Source organism: Cupressus sempervirens, chromosome 2, assembly GCF_028749045.1.
Source record: "Cupressus sempervirens isolate cs-2001-9-10 chromosome 2, ASM2874904v1, whole genome shotgun sequence".
NCBI classification, from domain to species: Eukaryota; Viridiplantae; Streptophyta; class Pinopsida; order Cupressales; family Cupressaceae; genus Cupressus; species Cupressus sempervirens.
In genome coordinates this window covers 446,123,793-446,137,612 of record NC_143119.1, presented here as the reverse complement: position 1 = coordinate 446,137,612, position 13,820 = coordinate 446,123,793, and the positions used below count along the sequence as shown (strand labels likewise).

Sequence of the window (13,820 nt, the reverse complement as noted above, 5' to 3'; positions counted from 1 at the left end):
ATTAGTCAGCCGCATAGCCATTGCCTACACCAAGAGTCTATGGGACGGAAAGCAGCCGCAAAAGAGGGAGAGAGCAAAAGGAATTTGGATGAACTCAAATCCAGATTATTTTGATGTCTATTCAAATAAACCACGTGGCCGAGTGTCGTCCAGGAGACGGCAAGTGACCTGGTGCCTACTTTATTAACGATAGAGTATAAGTAAAACCTGTAATGTCCGGTATGGCGAAATTTAAATAAATAAAGCGTTTCGTCGAGATCATCGATGACAGAAACTTTTTCTTCTTACTCTTCTTGTTTATATTGATAGAGGCGACATGTTGTAAGTTGGCGAAGAGGAGATGGGTATTGTGAGTACAGTGGTTGGGCTTTTTGGGTTTGGAGTGGGTGTCTCGATTGGCATTGTGTTCGGCTACTTCCTTTTCATCTATTTTCAGGACAACGATGTCAAGGTGACTGCTTGCTTTTGTTCAATCTATTCAATTTCATGCCTTTCATTGCCTTTTCTTCGATCTGTCGACTTTCATGTTTTGTCATAGTTTTTCTAACCCTAAATTTGCAAGCATATCGTTGGTAGGGCACAAAAGGGGCACATTTGAAATTTGGAATCCTCTCTGTGGGTTTTCTATCAATCTCTTACTGCTTTAAAATTGGCATCCAATGAACCTTGCTTGAGGGGATTAAGAGAGACATTTCTGATATTGCAAAGCTATTATTAAATATTAGTAAAATGACATCTGTGACTGACTATATGGTAATCTTTTTGCACGCGGGAACCTATTTATAACATGTATGCACTATCCAAGATTAGAGATCCGTTAATGATTATGTCGTGTAATCCGTTTGGCCTATCTCCTCACCCTTTTCCTCAGTGAATACATAAGTTATTCCGTCATTCAGATACTGATAGCTTACTATTACTCTGACAACGATGAGCTGAATTATAATTTCCACGTCTTAGAAGGATGTGCTAATATTTTTCGGTGTTATAGAGTGTTGCATTTGACATCATGAGTAGAAGCTTTATGTAATTACTTCAGCGAAGTCTTTTTTTAAAAGGTACAGTACATTTGCTTTTTTTTTCGTGGCCTCTTGGACATTAAAATTACTTCTTCTTCCTGTAGATTGTCGCACCTAACATCACAAGCTATAGAAACTTCATATGATAACTATGATGAAGTCGATAAGTAGGAGATAAATTCCACAAGAAGTCAAATTGTGATATTGCTATCAGGATTTAACCATGTGATTTTGAGTCAAACTCATTGACCCATGTTTCATGAGTAGTGATTCAACATGAATCCATCTCTCATGAGAATAAATGGAACACATAGCACTCATTGGATCTAGGTGATGCTCATAGGGGTGAAGCACCGAGATTTCCAAGGAGGTCACCCATCCCAGTACTACTCCAGCCTGAGCGCACTTAACTATGGAGTTTCCTTCATGGTTAAACCCGAAGCTTGCAACCCCATTTGCAAAACCTTCACCAAGTGTTGTGCCTTATGAACCATTCATTAGAAAGCCCCTTAAGCTCATCAATTGATAAGTAGGAGATAATTTCCACTAGAATTCAAATTGTGATATTGCTATCTGGATTTAACTGTGTGATTTTGAGTCAAACTCATTGATCCATGTTTCATGAGTAGTGATTCAACATGAATCCATCTCTCATGAGAATAAATGGAACAATTAGCACTCATTGGATCTAGGTGATGCTCATAGGGGTGAAGCACCAGGACTTTCTAGGAGGTCACCCATCCCAATACTACTTCATCTTGAGCAAACTTAACTATGGAGTTTCCTCCATGGTTAAACCCAAAGCTTGCAACCCCATTTGCAAAACCTTCAGCAAGTGTTGTGCCTTATAAACCATTCATTAGAAATCCCCTCAAGATCATCAATTGATAAGTAGGAGGTAATTTCCACAACAAGTCAAATTGTGATATTGCTATCAGGATTTAACTGTGTATTTTGAATCAAACTCATTGACCCATGTTCATGAGTAGTGATTCAACATGAATCCATCTCTCATGAGAATTAATGGAACACTTAGCACTCATTGGATCTAGGTGATGCTCAAAGGGTTGAATCATTGGGACTTCCTGGGAGTTCACCCATCCCAGTACTACTCCAGCCTTAGTGCGCTTAACTATGGAGTTTACTCCATGGTTAAACCCAAATCTTGCAACCCAATTTGCAAATCCTTCACCAAGTGTTGTGTCTTATGAACCATTCATTTTAAAGCCCCTTAAACTCATCAATTGATAAGTAGGAGATAATTTCCACAACAAGTCAAATTGTGATATTGCTATCAAGATTTAACTGTGTGATTTTGAGTCAAACTCATTGATCCATATTTCATGAGTAGTGATTCAACATGAATCCATATCTCATGAGAATAAATGGAACACTTAGCACTTATTGGATCTAGGTGATTTTCACAAGGGTAAAGCACTGGGACTTCCCGGGAGGTCACCCATCCCAATACTAGTCCAGGGTACACGATGAAGTCTTTTTTTAAAGGGTACATGTGCTATTTTTAGCCTCTAAGACTTAAAAATTTATTCTTCTTTTCATAAGGCATATGACAATTTTTCTTCTATTCATAGGTTTTTTGGAGAGAGCTCTCTTTTATGAAAGAGCTAGTAATAGAACTATGAACTATTTCATGTTGAAGAATTTCTTGATAATTCTTGAAAAGTCAGATCATAAGAAGATAAGAAAACCTTTTCCAGTTATGAAATGTTAGAAGCAACACAAGAATCAATAATAGCTAAATAGTTTCTTTCCTAACATTTTTGCTATATTCTGATAAAGGATTGAAGTTTCTGTTTGTTTTTGAATTCTATTTTCAAAGAAACAGTAAGATTAAGACATTGCAAAAGAGGGGTTCTTGCCATCCTTAGGATTTTTTTTTACAAATGATAGAATCTTTTCTATCAGTGTTTCTTTTTTTTTTTTTTTTTAAAAGAGGGGTAAACGCTTTGACCTGGAGCTATGGACCAGTGAGGCCACAAACGGGGGACCTCATCCCCATGAGATTTGAACCTTGATGGCAAGGATAACAATGCAACAACGTAACCATCACAACATGCCACTATTGGCTTCTATCAGTGTTTCTTTATTTGGGAATTACATTTGATTTTTTAGGTGAGATTCATTTGGTTGCATATCTAATTAATCTTTGGCTGTTTCAGCCCCATTGCAGAAAAATGAATGTGTTTTATGGGGATGAAAGTTTGGCTACAACTCTTACCACAACCTCCTCAACTTTACTCTTCAAGCCTCCCCCTCCTCCTTACCTCACCTCTGCCCCCTTAGTCCCCTTAGCCCCCCCCCTCCTCTACCTCTTTCCTGTACCTCCCTTAACTTTGACAATGGGGACTAGGACCGCTTAACCATACACCTTAGGTGACTTCTTCCTCCAAATTGCTTCCCTTCGCATGAGAGCACCTCATCCTAGTTTTATCACCTTGCCACTTCTATTAGGGAGGCTGCCCTCCTCTCTTTCCCACACTGTAGTACCCGTTGGATCCCCTCCCCCACTCGAAGGAGTACTTGCCCCATGAACTAGTGGTTCAATGATGATTGTAAATTGGTCCATTGCAAGTTGCACATGTCCTCCACCCTTCACTCGACTTCCCTTGAGTAGTTGAAGTACTCTTACCGCCACTTCCTCTCCTACAAGAAATGCGCTTTCATCTTGCATCACAATTGTTCTCTTTGGACATCTCTTCTCTAGTTCCCCAAGGATTTTTGGCGTGCTCTTTTTCCTTACAGGTCCTCCCTCCCACCCTACCTTGGACCACAACTCGTTGGTCTCCCACATCTCTTCCCTCTACAATGTCCTTGACCAACCCTCCTTCACTCTCACCCCTACCCCCCATTACCACCTTTTCGCCTTTACCAACATTAGTAGGGTTGTGAATGAGGAAGTGTTCCAGATGGAACTCTTCAAGTGCAACATCACGGTTTTGGGCTTATTTTGCACTAATTTGTTTAGTAGGGTGGTGCACATGGGGTTCCCCCCCCCTTGGTCACCTCATATCATCCATTCAATTCATTAGGTTGGGCTAATGTCAAATCCCAACAATTACAATACCATCATGGTGGGGCACACCTTCTTTAAACTGTATGTCATAGTTTTATGTGGTATTCTTTCTAGGGATTTTATCAGAGACATCCGTGCTAAAGAGTAGGCGGGCTTCCCGCTAGATCTTCAGATCGTGGACCACATCTTGACTCTCAAGGCTATCATTGGGGAAGCACATCATCACTCCTCAAAGGTTTACTGTTGCTTTGTGGATTTTCGCAAGGCTTTTGTTTTAGTCCCTAGGTCAATCCTCTTCAAGAGACTACACGACATTGGAATCTCAGTGACACTTGACAATTTTTGGTTGCATCGGAACCCATCAGGGAATGTTTGACTTCATTTATAGCACCATTGGGGTGAAATAGGGTTGCCCTTTGTCTCCACTTTGTTTGGACTCTACATTGATGAGTTAGAAGAGTTTCTTTAGGCACACTTCCTCATTGGGACTATTGTTTCTTACGTCATGTGTTGATTTCTATCTTGCTCTTTACGGATGATGTGGTTCTCATGACATGATCTCCTCTCCGGAAGGTCTATAGATATTCCTTGATAGCCTTGCTTTTTTTTCTGTGATCTACGATAGTTGATGTTGAACCTGTGAGTAAGACTAGGGTGATGGTCTTCAATTGTCTTAAGACCTCTCACCTCCACTCCTTTTTCCAGTTCAAGGAGATTGAGATAGGTTCCTCGTACACTTATTTGGGGGTCAAGTTCTCTGGTCCTTGATTCGGCTTGAGATGAACAGTTCAACCTCATATCAACAAGTGTTGGGTCTTTGGCCATTATTGAGAGGCATGCTTTAGGTATCACTTCTAGAACAATATGTCCAATCTCACTCTTTTGGATACTTTGATTAGGTAGACTATGCTCTATGGCTTTGGGGTCGTCCTTTTTGGAGTTAGACTGGGCTTTAGTTGAGCGTGTCTACACACATTTCCTTTAGTGCATTATTAGATGTAGGCTGCGCAATATTGTCCTTGCTGAGTTCGGGGTCCATCCTTTCTAACTTGGTACTGTTTTCAATCTGATTTGGTTCTTACATCGCTTATAGTGCTTTGTGGATTCATTGGAGGGACGTCGCAGATAATTATGCATGTCCTATTGCTCTTTGGAGGCTATTACATGCTTGGATTCCATTGGTTGAGCTCATGGTTGGTTAGCTTAGGCCTTGACTCTTTTGGAATCTATTGGGATCGATATTGATTGCTTACCCCTTTTCTAATGTTCTTTGGATGTCCCCTTTCATTCTTTGCCACCCTGCCAAGAGCTGAACATGCATATTAGGATGAACATCTACAAAAGGTACATTCGTACTACTAGGGCTTGTCCCCCTAGGGGGCTTTGCCCAAAGATGGCATTCTATGCAATGCACTTTCTTGAGTTATTGGATGGGGTTATTGTGTACTCCTCGTACATGTCTCATGGTTGGTCTCATGTGCTACGTGTCTCTCTTGATTCTTTTTGAGTGGGTTCATATAGGTTCTGCACCTAGATTGACTACCATTCGGCTAGGGAAGACAAGATCTGCTAGCTTTATGATTTGGGAGGGCCTGAGACAAAGACTCACTTCACTTTTTGTAGGCCTTTCTACTATGATATTAGAGAGACATTCTACTACTTATTTAGGGAAGTGTAGTCTTTCCCAACCTTTTTCATGTACAAGAACTAGAGGTTCCTTGCGCTCTACCTTTAGGAGTCATGAAGGCTCTGAGACCTCACTTTGCAACAACTTCCCCACCTAGGATCATGTTTTGATCAGCTCATCACCTCTTCTTTACAATGGTTTCCCCCACGCAGGGCACCAAGCGGGCATTGGATACTCATCTCCCTTTTGGGTCTCCTAGGGAGATGATACCTCGTAAATCCTTCACTTAGGAATGTGCTTTTAATGCTTTTGGGGGCTCCTAAAGACGACATGGGATTCCCTGTCCTATGGATTATCCGTCGGTTCTAGACTTTTTCCCAAGCGCTCAGAGCAACTAGCTTGTTTGGTTGTTTGGTTTGGTGGTTTCCTCTTGCTTTAGATTTTTGCTTTATGTTCTCTTTTTCTTCTAGTCACTATTTGGTGTTCCTTGGATGTTGGGTTACTTTTTTTGTATTTGGCAATCGCTTGGATCCTTTTGTTGGTTATTAATAAATTTATCTTATCTTATTCAAGCGACTCCCCCCCTCCCCCCCCTTAAGCCTAACACATTTGCTGATTTCAATATTATGAATATAAATCTTGAGAAAAACTTTTCTTTAAGAAACAAATTTTGTATCGGTTTGGGCTCCATCAAGCTATTGTTTAACTCTAAAAAATGTGTAGCTTTGAGCTGTGTTCTTATGCTCTCAATCCTTAACTCTTGAATCTGGGAGTTGTGAATTATTTTATAATTGATCCTTAAGAGATACAACAGATCTCTATAATTTTTTAATGACTGTGAAGGGTATAATTCTTGATCAACTACTTTAAAGCTCGTTGGACAACAATCCATATTGAGATTGACACCGAATCTTGGACATGTGGCTGAAACAAAATTTCACAACACATGCATTCTTAAAATGTTAGCATTTGAAAGAGTAACGCAAAATAGAAAGCATAAACCAAAAGTGCCTAAAATACTTATCATGCAGAACACTATCTCTAAGGGAGAAGCTGACTTGAGGTAATGGAAATTCCCCCATCCTCTAGTGCAACCAGGCTCCAAAATGACCTTTTTAAGTCCTTTACATACAAAATAGCTCTAGAAGTATTATAGCCTTTGATATCTCAATCAACTAAAACATAGTGAAGTATGTCTCTAGTTTTGCATGCATGGCAATGACTATAGAGTCAACACCACTTGATAAAATACAATTAACATGGTTCTTTGGTCCAACCATGGAGTTAATTTGATTTGCACTTTTGATTCATCTTGTGGTTTCTAATAAATCTTAATACCACAAAAAAGAAAATAGCCTAGTGCCAACCTGGGGTTATAGTAAAAACCATTGAGCTCCTTGGCTGGATTTTGTATAGTAACTGGAATATTTTGTTGACTTGTTGCCAAACTAGAAAACCCTTTGGACAATTTGACCGTGTTATATTGTTGCTTTATCCATAAAACACACTCCCCATACAAACTGCTCCCCTTCTGAACATGTATCTTCATTATTTCATGCTTTGACTCTTTGTAAGCTTAACCTAACCTATTATCATTTTCAACATCAACTCGAGGCCATTGTAGGCTCTAAAGAAAAAGCACAACTACACAAGAGGACCATCCAACTAGAAATAAACATGACAATATTCATTTGTTTACTAGCATATTTGTTGTTTATCAAAGATAACCTTAGTTACCGAATTCGTGCCCTAGAGGCCGGATCCGGATTCGGGTCCGATCCGGATCCGGATTCGTGCCTGGATTCGTGCAGATCCGGGCAGGATCCTTGTTTTACACAGTGGATTCGTTCGGATTCGTGGGCCATGAATCCTGACGAATCCACTGTGTAAAACAAGGATCCTGCCCAAATCTGCATGAATCCAGACACGAATCCTCAAGGATCCAGCATGAATCCTCAAGGATCGACAGGTTCAAGTGAGTCTAAATTATTTAATATGACTTTTTAAAATATATTTTTTGGCTTTCTAGTGCTAAAATGACCTTTTTATGCATTATATATACTAATAAATGAGAGAAATAAATAAATAAATATATATATATATATATATCTATCTGTTACTAGTTGGGGCTTGGGCAAGATCAGTAATATATATATATATATATTTTCACGAATCCTCCACGAATCCTAATCGGGAAAAAAAAAAAAAATCACGAATCCACAGATCCGATTCACGTGCCCGAATCGGATTCGTATCCCGAATCGGTAACTAAGAAGATAACACAAGTAGAAATGTATCTTTGGATCTTGAAGGTGTCTTCTTGAACTTGCCTTTCAATGTAAAACATTTGACGCGGAATGATGCTAACTAAGCTCTATTCCTTAATGACCAATTAACACAAGTACTTCAAAAAACTTCTTCTTGAACTTGCCTTTCAACGTAAAACTTTTGATGTTGAATAATGCTAACTAAGCTCTATTCCTTAATGACCAATTACCACAAGTACTTCAAAAAACTATCTTACCGCCACATAGATCAAGGTTACTCCATGTAAATCTTTTGACATTCATTCAAACATCTTCCAAAAACTATAGTGCCACTTCAATATGAAAAAAAAGATAATGACAAATAAGCAATTTGGAAAAGCTCACACCACCTTTTGCTTTTCTCTTTCATACACTTGCTCACCCATGCGAAACATGAGATGTTCATAGTTAGAAAGGGGAACGATTTCCAAACTGAAAGTTGACTTGAAGCTTACTTAATACCAATTTTATGGGTCAAGCAAATTAACATTTTCTAGATCAGCATGACTTTGTATGACAAAGATATAATGAACAGAAACGTTCAATCTTGCTGGTCATCTGACTTGAACTCGATGCCTTATGACTCTTTTCCCTTACTATTGGAAGATTGAGATGTTGTAGATTCCTCAAAGAACTATAATATCATTGAATGCCATGGTTGTGACAAATGCTCATAATTGATTTGTTGAAAAGGAATTAGAAACCTTCAAGAAAATGTGATGAATGCATGTAAGTTTGCTATTCTAGTGCTTGAGGGGCATCAAAAACATATTGTTACAATGCTAGTAAAATTTATGGAGGTTGTGTAGATGTGTTTTCCTAGTGCTTGTTGATTACATATGAATATAATATATTTTGGAAAACATACCAAAATCAAAAACTCGCCAAGGCCAGTAACTTGCTGAAAACTTGACAACTTAAACATTTGCTTAACTTAATTAGAAATGCATTTTTTCTGCAAAATGAGGAGATGTTTCCATTGAGTGAATAAATGAGCACAAAAAAAGACGTAAGCTGAGTCTAGATATATTTGATTAATTTAAATGCAAATTGGGTACAAAACGTTGTCCTCATGTTGAATGTTGATGGCTGGTACCATGGTAGTTTGAAGCAATATTAAAATAGCAAATGCTTTTTGTAAACTATAAGTAATCACAATATCAAAACAATTTACATCATCCCCTTCCCAATTCTAGTACCAACTAAAGTTGCAATATAGGGTCCTGTCCTAGGAGTCTGCTATGACTGTGCGTCCTCGCTCTACATAACTGGTATGGCTCGACCTCTATGTAGATGCTGTTGGCATTGGAAATGATCATTCATTTTCATCTTCAACCTCCTCACCCTTCCTAATGTCATCCAATATGAATCCAAATCCACCCCCTCCTTTAAAGCCCACCTCACCAAATTTTAATCTCCTTTGTAAACAATGGATGTTGCTCACATGATGTCTAATCTCTTTTAAGATCTACATCATCCAAATCAATTTGACCAGCTGGTGTTTCATTTAACTTCCTTGTTTGCAACCAAAGATTATATTTTGCACAAAGAGGTCATTGAGGTGATTATGAGTTAACTTGTTACTCTTCTTCATGTAGATGGCCTCAAAGAAGCTCCAATTGTGTCTTGAGCTTCAAAGAAAGCAGAGAAAAGTGAATTAGAACTCATTTTTTGCATCCTGGGCCTTTAATTATGCCATGGCCAAGTTTTTCATGAAAACTTGCCAAAAACTCCCCAATTTTTTTTTGGTATGCTAATGGTGTAAATATTCATCAATGTCATGTCCCCCACTTAGAACTATAATTATAATTTCTTCCTCCTGGGAGAAAGGTTTAATAAATAATAAAAATATTAAATAATATAATATATTAATAAAGTATGATATAATATTATCTATAATATAACATAGTATATATATCGATATAATAAGATTTTATATTAATAATTTAATATATATACTAAATAGTAATACATCAAATTTTGTTATGATATAAAGTTGATATTATGATAGTATAAAAAAATTAAATAAATAATATTATTGAAAATGATATAATATAAATTAATTCTATAATAAATAGTTTAACTAGTATTGAATCATAATATAATAAAATTAAAATTAAACTAAGGACATCTAAAGAGTCACAATCCTTTAGACATGATAGCTATATAAGAGATGTCAAAAGAATTATTTAGGGATTATTGAAGATGAACACAAAATATATATTCAAAATTAAGAAGGATGAAAAGGGGACAATACAAATGGCATTAGAGCTAATGTCCTGCTAGTATGAGGTTTTCTACAGAGGCTTGATGTACTTGGCCTCCGAACACTCCAACAACCCTAGCCAATAACTTTAGCACCAAACCGGGAGTGTGAATACCGAGTGTGTTTTGTCTAGAGTCTTCCCACTGAATTGAACACTCATAGTCTCCTTAGAAGAGTGAATAAACAATCTTGATACTTCTTAGGTAGCACGAAAAAGCTCAGCTGTTGGTTGATAATCCCATCACACGTATGCTTCCTACATACAGTAGTTTATACGTATTTTGCAATGCCTTTTGTTTTTCACTAGTTGTTTGTGCTAACATTATAGAGTTCCACAACAACTCAGGAATCAACTCTCCATAATTTCATTCAAAAAATATCACCACGATGACTAGAAAGTTAGTTTTTTCAAAGTTTGGCTATGGAAACAGATTCAGAACATTGGGGAATGCCACTTTTGCAATTGCCTTGAAGAGGTGGTAAGGAAAGGTCTATACTTTAATTTTCTTATTAGAGATGTAAGTCGTTTTAGTGAGGGCAAATTTGGTTGAATATTGAAAACTGTCTTGCTAGAAAAACTAAGTCAGAGATTCGGCTATGGAAACAGATTTAGAACATTGGGGAATGCCACTTTTGTAGTTGCCTTGAAGAGGAGGTAAGGAAAGGCCTATACTTTAATTTTCTTATTAGAGATGTAAGCCGTTTTAGTGAGGGCAAATTTGGTTGAATATTGAAAACTATCTTGCTCTAAAAGACTATCATAAAATCATTGCTAGTCGTTACTTTTTGAGAATAGTTCAATTTGTCACAATTTCCCCAACTTTTGATTTCAATAGCAACAACATCCAATAATAGTCAAATTGCCTAGGAGACAATGTCTTCCAATCTCGTAGACAATGTCTTCCAACCTCGTAGACAATGTCTTCCAAAGTTTTTCCATTTTTTAGAAGCTGATTTTTTAGTTTGCAAATTCTTGTCTCAACTCGTCAATCTTTCTCCTTAGTCTAGTTCAATAGCAGTTTGCATTTTGCTGGTTCATCATAAGAGATTCTTCACGTAAGATACAATCTAATGTTCATTTGATCCGTTAATGACAACTCAACAATCCATCTGTATACTTGTTTGCTGTGCCTTCGATAGGTTATTTTCATACAAGTAGCCCGATATACATATCAATATGGGACATTGAAAACATGTAAAGTAGGGACATTACACCTTATCAATAGAAGTCTTGATTTCAAGCGGACAATAAAACAATACAACATTGTACACGTATCTATTAAGCAATGTCTGTGAAGTCAAAGACCACAACAAATTATGTTAGTAATATTTAGTATTTAATGCAAATCAAATTGGTACTATAATAATACATCCAATACGTACTCAAAACATAGACATTAATCAATAGAGATCTTCATTTCAAGGGGATAGTAAAACAATACAACATTGTACACGTTTCTATTAAGCAATGTTTGCGAAGTCAAAGACTGCAACAAATTATATTAGTAATATTTAGTATTTAATGCAAATCAAAATGGTACTGGAATAATGCATCCAATACATACTCAGAACATAGACATTACCAATTACCAACAACAGGAGTGGAGATAGAAAAAGGAGTATCATATGCAAGAAATAAAGTAATGAAATTGTATTGAAGAAATAGTCAAACATTGAGACCTGTAAGAAAAGTAAATGAGAGCAGGGAAAACGAAATCAATCCAAGTGAGTTGAGTGAGAAGAAATTCTACCATGAAATAAACAATTGCCAAGAGCAATCACCAATATAGAGCAACAAAGGAGACAAAGATTGTGAAAGGGGAAAGCAAAGAAAACCCCTTGTGAAAATTATGAATGAACGCAAAAGCCTAGAGAAGAGAGAGAGAAAATGGTGGAGCAAAATAACTCATTACAATAACATCAATGTGATGTGCAATGAAGAAAGAGAAGGAAGCATCTCTTTTATAGAGATGAGAAAGGAGTCACATTTGTAACTCCAATTTCTATGAATGCCACATTCATAATAAGTGTATTAGTGCAAAATCCTCCTAAGGAGGATAGTCTAATTTCCTTTATAATAGGAATTACAAAATGAGTTGTCCTCACATGTGGACTAGAGGACAACAAGATGACATGTCCTCCACATGTGTACAAGAGGACAAACTACAAGTAGGGATCATTGGAATATCCCAAATTAAATACATCTAAGGAAGGATTAATATTTCTAAGAAAACCCAAAGAAACAATCACAAAATACTTCTCATTCGTTGCTAGAAATTGAATAGGAATCATACATTATAACTATAAAAATAAGGAAGTAACATGAACACCGATATCTTTGGACCTTGGAAATGGGTCAAAGTAAGATTCCATATAAAGTCTATGTTCTACATATGAAAAGGTGCAATAGTGCTATGCTTACACTCATACATCATTATCACAAACAAAATACCAAGTTACTAAACAAAAGTAATATAATTGAAAGGTCATAAAATTTGTAAACCCAAATTTTTACAACGAAATTGAAATCTCTCTTTAGAGAGTGGCTTTGTTAAAATATCAGCCACTTGATCTCCACTCTTGCAATAGAGAAGTGAAACTTGCTCATCTTCAACTTGTTCTCAAATGAAGTGATGTTGGAGAGAAATATGTATTGTCGTTGCATGAGAAGCTGGATTTTTTGGTAAGGCAATGATGCTTTGATTGTCACAGTATAGTGGAGTAGGTGCTTGTTGAGGTAGATCCAAATCTTCAAGAATCCTTCTAAGCCATAAAGCCTCCGTAGATGCATAAGTACAACCTTTGTATTAAGCTTCAGTTGAGAAAAGAGAAATAGAATGTTCCCTTTTACTTTTCCAAGAAATTGCACTTGAACCAACAAAGAAACAATACCCACAAGTAGATTTCCCATCATTGGGATCTCCCCCTAGATCGGAATCAATATAGCCTTGTAAAGTAAAATCAAAATTGACATCATAAAATAATCCCATATTAATAGTTCCTTTGATATACCGTAGTATTCTTTTAGCAACTTTAAAATGTGTTTGTTGAGGTTTAGATTTAAATCGTGAAACTAAACCAACACTATAAGCAATATTGGGTCTAGTAAGAGTTAAATAATTTAAACTTCCTACTAGTTATTTGTGCAAAGTTTCAATCAACAAAAGGAGTATTCATATCAGTCATTAATTTAGTTCTCAATTCACATGGAATTGGAACATGGTTAGAATCATCCATCTTAAATTTTTCCAAAAGATCATGAGCATACTTGCTTTGAGAAAGAAAAATACCCTCAGGGGTTTGCCAAATTTGCATGCCGAAGAAATAATGTAAAATACGAAATCAGTCATTTGAAAGTTTTGTTTAAGTTGAAACTTAATATCATAAATTAAAGAATTTGAACTAGAAGTAAGAATCAAATCATCCACATAAAGAATAACAATGATAATATCATCTTGAGTATGTTTGATGTATAAGGTAGGATTGTTTTTGCTTATAGAAAATCCTTGAGAAATAAAGAAAGAATTTAACTAAGAATACCATTTCCTAGGTGATTGTTTCAGACCAT

At 36.7% G+C, this 13,820-nt stretch overlaps 1 protein-coding gene across 1 annotated transcript in view; it reads left to right on the top strand.

The window, feature by feature from the left end:
* The first annotated feature begins 266 nt into the window (after window positions 1–266).
* Window positions 267–13,820, top strand: part of LOC149572983 (synaptotagmin-2-like) — a 93,328-nt gene continuing 79,774 nt past the window's right edge. The window contains exon 1 of the mRNA XM_089814114.1: window positions 267–451. Coding sequence (XP_089670240.1) covers window positions 341–451 — 111 coding nt within the window. The 5' untranslated portion in view covers window positions 267–340. The remainder of the gene's footprint in view (window positions 452–13,820) is intronic.